This window comes from Dunckerocampus dactyliophorus, chromosome 11, assembly GCF_027744805.1.
Source record: "Dunckerocampus dactyliophorus isolate RoL2022-P2 chromosome 11, RoL_Ddac_1.1, whole genome shotgun sequence".
NCBI classification, from domain to species: Eukaryota; Metazoa; Chordata; class Actinopteri; order Syngnathiformes; family Syngnathidae; genus Dunckerocampus; species Dunckerocampus dactyliophorus.
Genome location: NC_072829.1, coordinates 23,255,729 through 23,269,094, shown reverse-complemented (window position 1 = coordinate 23,269,094; position 13,366 = coordinate 23,255,729). Strand labels below are relative to the sequence as shown.

The 13,366-nt window shown below is 42.9% G+C and overlaps 1 protein-coding gene and 1 long non-coding RNA gene across 5 annotated transcripts in view; one reads left to right on the top strand and one right to left on the bottom strand.

Annotated features, from left to right (window-relative positions):
- Window positions 1-13,366, bottom strand: part of flt4 (fms related receptor tyrosine kinase 4) — a 70,229-nt gene that overhangs the window by 502 nt on the left and 56,361 nt on the right. For 3 of the 4 annotated variants that reach the window (XM_054791951.1, XM_054791954.1, XM_054791955.1), the window contains 11 exons: window positions 11,522-11,635; window positions 11,029-11,117; window positions 10,761-10,932; window positions 10,599-10,693; window positions 7,483-7,605; window positions 7,238-7,349; window positions 6,914-7,013; window positions 4,402-4,507; window positions 4,190-4,314; window positions 3,844-3,967; window positions 3,001-3,086 (listed from right to left, as the gene is read on the bottom strand). In XM_054791951.1, coding sequence (XP_054647926.1) covers window positions 3,001-3,086; window positions 3,844-3,967; window positions 4,190-4,314; window positions 4,402-4,507; window positions 6,914-7,013; window positions 7,238-7,349; window positions 7,483-7,605; window positions 10,599-10,693; window positions 10,761-10,932; window positions 11,029-11,117; window positions 11,522-11,635 — 1,246 coding nt within the window. The remainder of the gene's footprint in view (window positions 1-3,000; window positions 3,087-3,843; window positions 3,968-4,189; window positions 4,315-4,401; window positions 4,508-6,913; window positions 7,014-7,237; window positions 7,350-7,482; window positions 7,606-10,598; window positions 10,694-10,760; window positions 10,933-11,028; window positions 11,118-11,521; window positions 11,636-13,366) is intronic. The other variant, XM_054791953.1, reaches the window with a different exon arrangement.
- On the top strand, window positions 6-11,636 carry LOC129189837 (uncharacterized). The gene is made up of 3 exons (XR_008572888.1): window positions 6-1,404; window positions 2,224-2,391; window positions 11,539-11,636. It is a non-coding gene; the product is annotated as an uncharacterized LOC129189837 (long non-coding RNA).

The window sequence follows — 13,366 nt, the reverse complement described above, 5'->3', positions numbered from 1 at the left end:
AATGTAGTATTACTACTACATTGGAACCACTTCTTGCCTTCTGTGTAACAACTTCTATGCTATTATTAACCTATCCCGCAGTCAGCTGGAAGAGGCTCTGTGGCCCGAATGAGGACAAGCGGCATAGAAAATGGATGGAAACGTCACACAGCTTCCCAAAAACTGTAAATATGTTATATATTAACATTTTATACTAGGATGGGCCCGTATCCCAGGGTTCTCTGGTTGCTTGGAGCATACCAGTATGATCTGGCAGCAGATCCGAACTGCTAAGAAGGACAAAAGAGACCTCCATGTAACCTTCCTCGGCTTGGCTAATGCCTTTGGATCAGTTCCCCACAACCTCCTCTGGGAATCCTTCAACGTCTTCCACGTTCCATTATCCATCACTGCTCTAGTGAAAGTCTACTTTGAAGACCTGCGATTGTGCTTTACAACAGCCGGCGACACAACATCATGGCAGCGTCCAGAAGTAGGCATCATGGCAGGCCTGGCATTCACAATGGCCATGGAAATCATCATCAGGGCCTCCAGATGGGTGGTGGGAGGTGAGCGAACAAAAAAACTGAATCCGCCTTCCACTTATCAGAGCATTCATGGATGCCATGACCACGCTGACCATTACTGCAGCATGCACCAGGCGACTACTTGCAGGAGAACATCAGATGGGCCCGGATGAAAATCAAGCCGAATAAGTCACGAAGCATCTTAATAGTCAACAAAGAGCTTAAGAACGTGAGGTTCTGCATTGGTGTCAGAGCAACCCGTCCAAAGCCTGGGCAGATGGTACAATGCAAGCCTCAGGGACAAAGACCAAGTGCAGGTATTAAGGCAGGACATCTCCACCAGTCTGGACACCATCAACAAGACAATGCTGCCAGGGAAGCTCAAACTCTGATGCCTACAATTTGGACTTCTCCCTCGGGTAATGTGGCCACTCAGGATCTACGAGGTCCCAATAACAACGGTGGAAAAGATGGAGCGAAACATAACTTCCGTCCCACGCTGTCTGACCAACATCAGCATCTATGGCAAAGGAGTCCTTGAACTACCTGTCACGAGCCTCACTCAAGAGTACAAGTGCTCTAAAGTGAGGCTGCAGATGACATTGAAGGACGCCAGAGATCAGACCGTCAGAAATGCTGCACCACCTCTGTCAACGGGAAGGAAATGGACACCATCCGACGCAGTACAGCATGCTACGTCAGCCCTGAAGCACAACGACATGGTGGGACATGTCCAGCTGGGAAGAGGAGGATTTGGCGTTGCAGTGAATAAACCAACTTGGCAAAAAGCTTCAGCCTCACAAAGGAGGAAAATGGTGGTAGAGGAAGTGCGGCGTCAGGACGATGCTGAAAGAAGCGCAAAGGCTGTCTCTCTTGCCGAGCAGGGACAGTGGATGAGGTGGGAAGGCGTGGCAATATATTCTTTATTCTTTCAACACAGTCCCCACAGAAATGTCCTTAGGCTCTCCGATCATTTGCCACCTAAGGCTGCATACAGAAGAAAATGAAGGCTGCGGGGGGCACTTTATATCTTAATCTTCACCTTTTTTTTCTTTCATTTCATGCTAAAACCAAATCAACGTAGATCCAAATAAGCTCTGTACGGTAGTTTAATATATTTAACTATTTTGTGTTATAGGTGAGATAGCATATATCGTATTTTGCGGACTAATAAGTCGCTGCGGAGTATAAATCGCACCAGCCAAAAATGCACAATGAAGAGGAAAAAAACCCATATACAGTAAGTCGCACTGGACTATGGGTCACATTTTTGGGGGGAAATGTATTTTATAAAATCGGAGACCAAGAGCAGACATTTCATCCTGAAAGGCAAGTTATAGTAATACCAATAAAATGGAGAACAGCAGGCTAAACACATAGGGGTCTGTTAACGTAACATATTAACAGTTATTCAGATAACTATAGGCGAAACAAGTCATTATATTCATCGCCGTGGCGACCTAACCGCACTGTTGACAAGCCTTATTTTATTATTCAAGCACCCATTTGTTAGCTCGCCATTAGCCTTTTTTTGTTTTCTTCATTGCAGTCAGAGTATCGCCCGCTTTTCGCCAGCCCCTCACAAGTTTCTCGTTCACTCCAAACTTTCTTTCTGCTTCTCGATTACCGTTTTCGGCTGCTTATTTCACTACTTGCAGCTTGTAATCTGCAGAATATGATTTTCATTTTGGGGGCATTTGTGTTCTGTCTTGTTCAGTTGTCTTTGAACGGGCACGCAGACGGAACCACGTGACACTCCAGACCGTAGAAAAAGAAAGAACGGATGCACAAAAGCCCGTCGTCTTCCGCTTACGAGAGGTGGAATTACTTCTGCGAGTCATTGTGGAGTATAAGACAACAAAATGTCAGCAGAATGTCGACTGAGGTGAGTCATGTCTGTCGAAATATTCAGATATTATGTTGGCTTATCGTCAAAGCTCACTTCTGGTCACGTGACGGCGACGAGGCGGTGGTGGGTCGGTGACGTCACCGTTTTCAGAAAAGACCATTTCAGGTCACCCACAACGCCGTTCCCGTGTGGATGAGAGGCTGAAACCAAAAAATATTTTGCCTCTTTTGACCTGAAATCGTTTCCGTGTGGACGTTGTCTTCATAAGTTGATGTTTACATGGTACATTTTTCAGTGGTACAGGAGTGATAGGAGTAGCAGATACTAGAGCGCCCTCTCGTGGCTGTCTGTGTGAAAAAAAACATATATAAATCTCTCCGGAGTACAAGTGGCAGGACCAGCCAAACCATGAAAAAAAGTGTGACTTATAGTTGGGAAAATACGGTAGTTTAGAATTGCTCTGATGACAGGCGGTGTTGCATTGTGTGTTTAATCAACATAAACGCGCATGCTGAAAGGTTACGAGGTAAGAAATGCATACAAACACTAAAAAGTGAACAGGTTGCACAGCAAAGTACTGGCGCAATTAAGCTTTGATACATGAGTCACATGTATTTTCAATGCCGCAATAAATGTCCCAGTTACCTTTTTGACACCGCCCCCCGGTGCCTGTGCTCAAGTCTCTCAAACTCCTCCGAGGCTAAAACCATGCCGCTGTCTGTCTGGTTATCCTGGGGGGAAAAAGAAAGTCACATGACATCCTAAAACAATAATATGAATATTTATAAAAAGGATTTAATATGGATTTAAAGACAAAACTTTGTGTTAGCTTTGTTTTTAGGTGACAAAATGTGTTAAAACACCTATTATTACACCTTTTTGCTCATTTTTTCCATTGTTGCTGCTGCTGTTGTTTTGTTTTTTTTTCATTTAAATTCTACTATGTGCCACGGGCCAATAAAAACGAGCCGAGGGCCACAAATGGCCCTCAAGCTGTAGTTTGGACACCCCTGCTATAGCCAGACTGTGCAGAATTGCAAGCCATCCCAAAGCAGAAGAATACATGCTGATTTTACTGCATTATGAGCAGAAATGACAGGACATACTGCAATTGCACCACTTCTGCCATTCTGTCTGATGACGTCAGCCACATCTTGGCTCCTTTAAAACCAATAGGGTTCTTGTCATGACATAAAACTACAATACCTGGCAGCTTCAAGGCTGGAAATCAAGCTTTACCTTTATATAATTACTGCTTTCATTCATTTTCTAGTGTTCATCATGTTCGGGGTGATGGGTGAGCTGGAGCCCATCGCAGCTGCCTCATTTATCATATTCTAAACCAATAAGCTTCATTGGCTTTCCCTTGGAGAAATCATCTTTAAAAGTGTGAATTACTATGGAGGAGACCAGTGCAGTTTCGCTTCTTGGTTCCAATAATAGTCAGCTCCCTCTTAGAATTGCAAATAACACCTTAAAAGTGCTTACCTGAGTGTGGTGTTGAGGGTGAATCTCTAAGGGCAGCTCTTCAAATGTCTTCACTCTGGGCTGGCAGGTCTTTGAGGGTCTCACAGTCACACAGCCGGCAAAGGGCACACAGTTATAATACCTGCTGAAAAGATGGATGGGCACAAGCTCAGCAGATGAAATACTGTACGTGTTTAACCATACGAAATGTCATCACTAAGTTTTAGTAGTTTGAGAAGAGAAATTTTAATGGAAAGTAGCGTATTTGTTCCTAAGTGGCCGGTATCCTCTATTCTTCCATGGAAAAGCATGAGTGCGCGGTGTATTCTTTAAAATCGCCAAGTACCACACGACGTTCCTCGAGTACCTCGTTGGCAGAGTGTTGCAGGCTAGCCTCAGTTCCTCTTCAGATGGAGGCCGCGATGAAGCTTGTGAGAATCCGTCATCCTCGGAGCTCTGTGAGTGGTTCAGAGGGATGTAGTCCTTCCCGTCCTGAAGGCAGGGACATTTTCTTCATTTATTAAAAAAGTGATTGAATCATGAGCTAGGAGTTGTTATGTTTACAGGTGGGGGGCTCACTGGTAGGCTGTTGTCCTGCAGCAGATCTCCCAGGATTTGCACCAGGGCTGGGAAGGTGGGCCTCTCTTTGGGCTCTCCATGCCAGCAGGCCAACATGATGCCATATCTACCAGCAGAGGGCAGTACCGTCACAGACAGCATCATTCCGAACCTGCTTGTGCGATTCTTGCACTTTTTGTGCAAAATGTGGCTCTTTAGGATTGATGAATCATTTCAAAAGTGTCAAGAATATGTCTAGTGTCTGCCACCACACACTGGGAGGTGTTACTACTATTAAGGTAACCTAATTTAGCTTTTACTATGATGCAGTGCAGTTTTAAACCAGTGCAAACTGCAACCACATAAACATAACGTATTGTTACTCTGACAGTGTCAATCAAAAGTGAGCATTACTATCTTCGACTTCCTCGACGCGTTTATTTGTTAAGTGGGTATCTTTGAGCTGGAAATAACACAATAAAGTGGAAAAAGACAGTGGGAAGTTAAGACAGAGATGTCCAAAGCACAGCCTGGGGGCCATTTGCGTTTTGTTTTTTTTAATTGGGCTGTGACACATTTTCAAAATATAATTCAAAAAAACAATAAAATGGAAAAAAAAAAATGAAAAAAGCACACATTGTACAAAAATAATGTTAAAACATTGGGAGAATAAAGTCATACTAGTTGCAATTTTACTTGAATAAAGTCGTAATACGATCAGGAAAAAAATACATAATTATTCAAATTAAAAATAAATAATAAATATATTCAAACAAAATACAATTAATTAAAATTATAGTTGAAACATTAAAGAAAAAGACGTTTTCTAAACAAAAAGAACAAAAAAATCACGTTGCAATTTTTAGAAAATGAGGTTGTGAAAAATGTATAATGTTGAATAAAGTCAAAATATTATTGGAATAAAATCATAACATGACAAGAACAGTGGTCCCTCCAGCCTTTGACTTGTCGATGTTTTGAATTATGCGGCCCTTGATGGAAAGCGTTTGGACACCCCTGTGTAAGAAATAATAAACAAAAGGTGCGCTATTTTCACTTTTTCCCCCATCCAAAGTTATGCATATCTTTTCTCAATATGGCATATTCAATGGTCTCAGTATAAAGTTGACTGGGATTCTCAACTGGTGGGTCAGGACCCAAAATTTAGGAGAGGACATTCACGGCACAAAAAATGATCTATTTTATTCATGTATTTTCAAAAAAAAAGGGTTTGTCTTCACTGTTGTACCACTGTTGGGAAAAGCCCGCCATTTTTACATGTCTTTTATATATGCTTATGCTACATTGATAACGTTTTTTCATCAAGCGTTGAGAATTCCCACTTTGTTCGGGGTCCTTTAAGGCATCATAGTTGTGTGCCGGCTACACACTCCGATTCCATCTATTCATCGATTATCTTACATTGTTATTCATTCGTGGTGAGCACTGATACATTTGATACCGCACGGTGGTCTAGTGGGTAGCATGTTGGCCAACACAGTAACAGTCTGGAGATCGGGAAGACCCGTGTTCAATTCTCCCTTGGGCATTTCTGTGTGGAGTTTGCATGTTCTCCCCGTGCGTGCGTGGGTTTTCCCCGGGTACTCCGGTTCCTCACACATCCAAAAACATGTGTAGGTTAATTGGCGACTCTGAATTGTATGAATATGAGAGTGAATGGTTGTTGGTCTACATGTGCCCTGCGATTGGCTGGCAACCAGTCCAGGGTGTACCCCGCCTGTCACTGGTCAGCTGGGATAGGCTCCAACATGCCCCCGCGACCCTAAAGAGGAGAAAATGGATGGATGGAAGTGTATGAGGCATATTCAGGGCTAAAACCTGGATTGTTAGCTTCCGTCGCTTGTGAACAATGGCAATTGGGGCGTGGCTCAGGAGCTGAATATAATCTAATAATTCACTTTTACCGCAAATGTTAATCTGAAATTGGAGTCACCATCAAGCTAGCGGGAGGGTTTGGACATATTTATGCATATCAATTACTCACTGATTTTTGCCATTTCACTGACAAGCGCAGATCCAATGTACAGACGATGTCTAACTTATATTTTCAATTATTATTTTCAAATCATATTTTATGATAGGTATCTTCTTCCTTGGAAATATGAATTATTTTATTGTATTGATTTGTGTACATTAAGCTATCCTGTTTGTCCTCCCACCTTTGTGTCCTATGGAATACCTTTGCACAGTATTTCTTTCTGTGTATTTATGCCTCCATATGTGACATGCATGAGATTTTGAAGGCGATGCTGAAGTAAAAATAAGCTTGCTTGATGTGACTTCTATAAAAGCGAAAGAAAAAAAGCGGGTCCTTGAGAATCGAAGCTTTATAATCTGCTAACGTTTACCAGGATGCTTTGGAATGAAGAGATAAGATCAAGGACATAAATAATTTCCCAAATGGTCGAGTATCTTAACACATTATTTTCAGCTTCAAGATACCCATTCATCTTCTGAAAAAGTACCAAGATTTGAGGCGTACGTGTATAATTCTATGCATAGACATGTTTACATTTCAGGTGATGCAGTCTCCGGCGATCTCATTCTGACCCCATCTTTCAGTCGTTTGCAAAACTCCTCATCAATCTGCACTCCCGGGTACGGAGATGCACCTGAACAAAAGAGGACGACAGAACAGAGTCTGGTGCATGGAAAATTAGGCATGAAGATTTAATCTGCCTGGAAGAAATTAAACCCAGGATAAATTCCCAGTTGCTCTGAGCAGACACAGAAATTTACACTTCAATCGCGACCCCCGCGCACATCCACAAAAGACGATATTGAACCTCTGTCACGTGCCTTTCTTTCCGGATGCGTAGTTGATAAAAAGTTTTACCGAGTGAAAAGATTTCCCATAGGAGCACTCCAAAAGACCACACGTCACTCTGGCTGGTGTAGACTTTGTCAAAGATGCTCTCAGGAGCCATCCACTTTAATGGCAGGCGGGCCTGTGAGAGCACCAAAACACCACACAAACATTAGAACAAAGGCTTAAAAAGCAGAAAATTGCACCGCCTAAAATGATAGCATCACTGATGTTCTTCCCACAGAGTTAGCATTTTAGAGGAGAAAACATCGTACGTTGCCTTTCCTGACGTAGTCGGGGTCTTTGTATATGTCTCGGGCCAGGCCGAAGTCGCAGATCTTCACCACGTTGTTCTCTGACAGCAAAATGTTGCGGGCCGCCAGGTCTCTGTGGATACACTGTGGATACACACAGGACCACACATGCATCACAACGCTGCAGACGTGTGCGTGTACTGTATGTCCATGTGCATGTTTGTGTATGCTTGCAGTGAACACAGAGCACTGTGGTTTCCTCAGTGGGCCGAACAACACATGGGAGCCGTGCTACAGTACGTGGGATTTAATCATCTGTTAGTTTTACACAGCTGATATGTGGGACTGGACTTTGTCTGCCAGCCTCTGCAGCTGCTTTGCCGGCACTTTAAAGAGCCGCTGCGAAGCACAAAGTCTGGTTGGAAAGTTCAGTGTGGCTGATACTGTTTGATATGTAAAAGTCAGTTTGATGCACTCGCTGTGAGCAATTAAAATGAGATGCATTTGCTGAACTCGCATTAACATAGCGCTGGGTAATATGGAACGAGACCGCACAAGAGAAAGGTTGGAAGGTTTTAAAGTAAATGCCTTTTATTTTTAAGACGTCCTCTCTCAGAAGAAGACCGAACTCAATCTCGACGGCAACAAACAGAATTCACGGAAGGACATTTCTCGAGGCTGCCTCCCACAAGATGCCATAACGGGTCATGTGTTGGCCTATTCTATTGAATTACTGTTGTTATTTTCACATAATTGTATGTCTGCTGTGAAGTGCTGGGGTCACACTGAAAAGGAAAATACAGTAGAAGAAATATAGTTTTTTTTTCAATACAATAATGTTAATGTACGTTTTTTGAACTTCTGTTAACCTTGGCGAAGGACTGCTTTCTACTTGATGTCATTCAAGTTTGAATGTATATTAGAGCTGAATGTGTTTGTATTGTGCAGTAGTTGCATTGCTGGGTTGCAACCATGTGACCTCTAGGCAGTTTCACCTCACTTCCGGTGTTCAGCTGGGGGGCAAACATTTCAATAACACCACATCCGCTCAGTATCTTTGCACGCCGGTTGGCATATTAATGTGAATAACGGTGCATGCCGTTGAAATGATTTGCTCCATTTGTGAGTGTGCATGGTGTGTTGCATGAAGACATGAAATAGATGAAAACAAGGCGTTCAAACAGCAGCGGAAGCTTATCTTCACGAATGTAGCAGTTAAACATAACTACCTGCGTTCTTACACCAGGTCAGTCTGCATGAAGACGTTCATGTGTGTGTTCGTGAGCGTGAGCGTGAGCTGCAGAGCCAAGCCCCCGGGCTTCCAGGGTGGTGGTGTTCGCTCGCCGTTTTGGCCGTCGGCTTCCAAGCACTATTTCTGGGCTGCTGGAAGCCCCGAACCCGAACTGCTCAACTCTGAACCCCCAATGTCACTTCCTGTCCACCATCGATTCTGCTTCCCTACAAGGTAAACTCTTTAAAATGGCTTATTTTCTCTGATTATATCTACTATTTTGGGTTATTTGAATGTAAATGTGACTATATGGGTGTTATTTTATGTCTATATGGCTTGCTATATTTTACTGCAGTCGTACCTTGGCGTAGGTGTCCAAACTAGCGAGTCGTTTTTAAATATGAGCCATGTCTCGCCTGTAAGCTAAAATTTGGGTTACGAGATGCGAGTTATCGGCAGGCATACCTGAGGGCTTGTGTCACATGGTGACAAAGGCGGACTTGAGCCAGCACACACACATCGCTCAATGAGATGGCAGTAAAGGATTGCATTGAATTTATCAGCGTTACTGTTATTTTGTGTCATTTGTGCTTGAACTGCAGTGTTTGTCAAAGAGGACAGAGTAAAAGTTTCATGCTGTAAGACCCGCGGTGTCATACTGCCATGCTGTTGAAGTTGCCAGACCAATAAAACTGTGATAAAGTGTGCATCTTTCAAAAGTACATATATTATTAGGGATGTCCGATAATATCGGTAGTATCGGTCAATATCGTGATTGTTTTTTTTTCCCGTGTAATGAAAACCAATTTGAAAAAATTCTGTATGTAGGCTTATGAGCTCCCGCATTTTCCGGTGCACAAATGATGACCTCATCAAACCGCGTCTGAACCATGTGGCTAGTAGCAAGCTTGCTCGCTCCTGACGAACGTTATGTCTGTGGTGTCTCCTTCTCCTACGTATGAGGAAATCGAATCCATAGGTTTTTGTTATGAGGTAATTCTTTCTGCATTTCTCATTTTCATGAGCATTTTCGAGTTGTAACAATATTTTAACTTTGGTTTTCGTATAAATGTTGCTTGTTGGTCACTGCAAACGGGAGCATGTTCAAGCCACCTTTCACCAGGCTTTTTTGGTTGTTTCTAGAACTTTTTTTCCCTTTATGATGGACTGTTGTATTCCTAACTTTCTCTGAAATCCCTATTTGAACAATTTCCACATGCGCGACAGTGCACGTATGCATCGTTTTCGTGCGGATTTGACATGATTTCTCGCTGAGAACACGCTTGTTTGCCCCCCCATGTGTTTCAGTTGGTGACGACTACAGCAGGATGTGACGTCACGTGCAACCCAACAATATTAATTTCTGTCACACACCCTCCAAGCAGACAGCATGTTTTTCACGCCTCCCCGTGAATTGAAATGCCACTGAGAACCTGGTAATATTTATTTATCCGTACGCCCACTGTATGAGTTGCTGGTACCAGCTTAGTTCAAGCATGAATAAAAACACTGGCAGACCTGCCATCCTTAGTACATTTTACCAAGTAATCTTTATAGCTTTTTTTTTCTTTTTAAGGGTTCTTCTCAACAGTCAAAAGCCTTCAAAGTCACCATCATTCTGAGTTGGAAGAAGATGCCTCAACAACTAAATGATGAAGCTTTTGTAGATGGGATTATAGGCTGGTAGCAGTTAGCTTTGCGTTGTGTTATTCATGTGAAAACTAGACTGCAGTGGATATCGGTGTGTATTCAGACAGCATGAGTTGGTTCAAAAGAAAAACAATTTCATTTCATGCGTTCTTCAGCATCCTAATGATCTGTGCCGCAAACTACTTCCTGTGAAGACTACCCCCAGAGACAAATCACCACGGATCCCAGACTAATTGCCGCAGTGCTAATAATGAACCTTTCGAGATGCCAGGAACTCCATCCCACGAGCCACTTGGAAGCTGTAGCAAATTAGATCTTCTATGGTCAAAGGCGTTTTCCACAAATCCTCCACTGGAAAGAAAGAAGCAGATGAAAGCTGCATTCAAGTTAATAACCCACACTTGCAAACAGAACTCACGTTTCTCCGGAGCAGCTTTCTGATTGGACAGTTTGGATGATGGCGTGTGGAGGCCCTCCATGAGCGGGGAGGAGGACGGCGAGGACGGGGGGTGCTGGAGGTGAGCTCTTTGGTCCGCTTGGCAGGCTTCGATCATCCGTCTTACCTGGCTCTGAGTTTTGGGAGAGCGATCCTAAATGGAGAAATGGGTTAAACGGTTCATTGCGCGAGTCTGACTCACGCATCGGTGCCGTTTTGTAATTGAAACCACAAGGAGGGGGGTTGATACCCTGTATGGGAGGAAGAACTCTCTTTTTGCTCGCAGGAAGTTGGACAAATTCCCATACTTGCAGTATTCCACGATCACCATCAGTGGGCCTGTTCATCCAGAAAAGATGCATTGCACATTGTAACCATTAACCTCGTTCGCCATTCTTTTTCAATTCAATTCTTTATTGTCATTGTCAGTAACAGCAAGATCGAGTTTGAGCTTTTCAAAGCAATGCAAATGATCCTTCTGCTTTCCCAATCAGTAAAAAGAAAAACATTTCCCAATGTGACATCCGCTTGCCCTTGCTGTTCTTATATAATATATTTCACAGAGTTGTTTGCGCTTAAAGCATAAACGGCACTGCAGAGAAACAACACTATAAACACCTCCCCAAAAAAGGAATTTTGCTGCGAGGTAGCCAAGGGACAACTAACAAAGTTCCCATGAGGACAAAGCATCTGTTCACAGATATACAAACAGTTCAGGGCTCATTTGGTGCATTGATTCTGACCATTTGGTTTGGTGCAGGCTCCTAGCAGGTTGACTACATTCAGATGGTTGCCGATGTGAATGAGGATCTTCAACTCCGACATTAAGGCCTTATGCTCGCTGGCTGTGGCTCCCTCTGGAAGATAAAAAAGCCACATTGAGTGAGTAAGTCATAAAATGCTGTACACTGGTACTAAGGCACACTATATGGACAAAAGTTGTCTCTTCTTTGCAGATATAACACCTTTGACTCTGGAAAGATGCTTTACAAGATGTTGCAGTGCGTCCATTCATCCACAAGAACATTTGTGAAGTCACTGATGTTGGACATTTGCAAAATCAGGTACTGCCAGGCATTTTTTTTGTCCTTTTATTGTACAATAGCAAACATTGTCCCTGCTTACGCAAGTTCCAAATTATGCTAAACAAATGGTTGGCTGCTTCTCAGAAAATGAATATTTTGGGTGGCTAAAAGAAAGGAAAAAACCTTACACTGAATGCACTGGTATGTTTAAAAATAAAGAAATTTAAAAAAAGGCGGAGAGCGTGTGCATGGCTGGAGACCAATGTGAAGAACTACACCCTACCAGAGAAAGAAAAAAAACAACAGAACCAGTTCTTACTGCACTGGTCTCTGTCAGTTTAAGGATCAAGTCCAGCCAGCTCAGAAATCACAAGTGCTCTAGTTAGCCCAGTGATTTACCTAGAACACGACGAGCAGAGTAGTAGTATTGTTTTCATTTTATCCAATACCAGTGCCAAATTGATGCTTTTGAATCTGTGTCAGTGCTTAAACGGTGCCCGAACAGGTATTTTTAAAAAGGAAAACCTATACATTTTGGCCAAAAAACAATGCCTTTTTATTTTTACAGAATGTGACATGCGAGTTGAGCATAATAGTAATTTAAATATGTCAATAATAGCAATAAAATGATAACTAAGCAATTAAATTCACCTATGTGAAACTAAATGATAAACTGTCATAATTATCATCATGTGCAAAAAAACAAAACAAAACAAAACAAAACACCGGCTTCTTGTGCTCCTGCTTGTGATGCTCGGAATTCCTCTGTTCGTGAATGCACCTTGCTCGCTGTGACCATGATTGGTTGATAACAGTGCTATGTAGCCGCACGGTAGATGTGTGTGCCATGACGGAAATGAGCACTGCTGTTGGCGTGTTAAGGTGGAGATAAAGTTTAAAAAGAGCGTCAGACCGTGTCTTCCTCTGTTGAGACTTACTAAACATTTCTTGCATAATTTAGCACCGAAATGAGGCACCGCCACTTAGTTTTTCAGTCTGGTTACTACCTTTTATAATTCCAAATGCCCCTGACTGAAAAAAAAAAATTAAAAAAATAGGCATGTGGTGACAGCTGCTGCCCGGGGTACCCAATTTTTTCATTTTTCTTTTTCTTCGGGCTCAGAATTCCTGGAGGCAACCCTGCTCCCAGCCACTATTTCTAGCAGCCAATCAGCCTGGATTCCAAGTGTCCCAAGCAGATCAGCGCCTCTAGAAACACAGCTAGAAGTGCCAAAAATAAACAATAATGTTCACATGCAATTGCCCTGTTGCTGTTCCTCAGCTCTGCATGTTGCAGTGTTATGCTCCACAGGTACGTTTTCTTGCTGCCCTCCGGTCTCTTAAATCAAGTGAGTTCCTTCCATGCTCTCTTTGTGTTCACGTGTCTGAGTGTGTGAGGTTTTCCCGGTGAAAAAGGTTCCCAAACTATGACAAGTAGAGTTGAGCTGGTACCGTGCAGTGGAAAAGCAGCATCTGTTCTAGTTCAGGTGTTGAATGGGGTTGAAGTCTGGGGCAGTGACACAGCATGGACCTACAGCCTGGGTCTCTTTCCACCGATCCAGT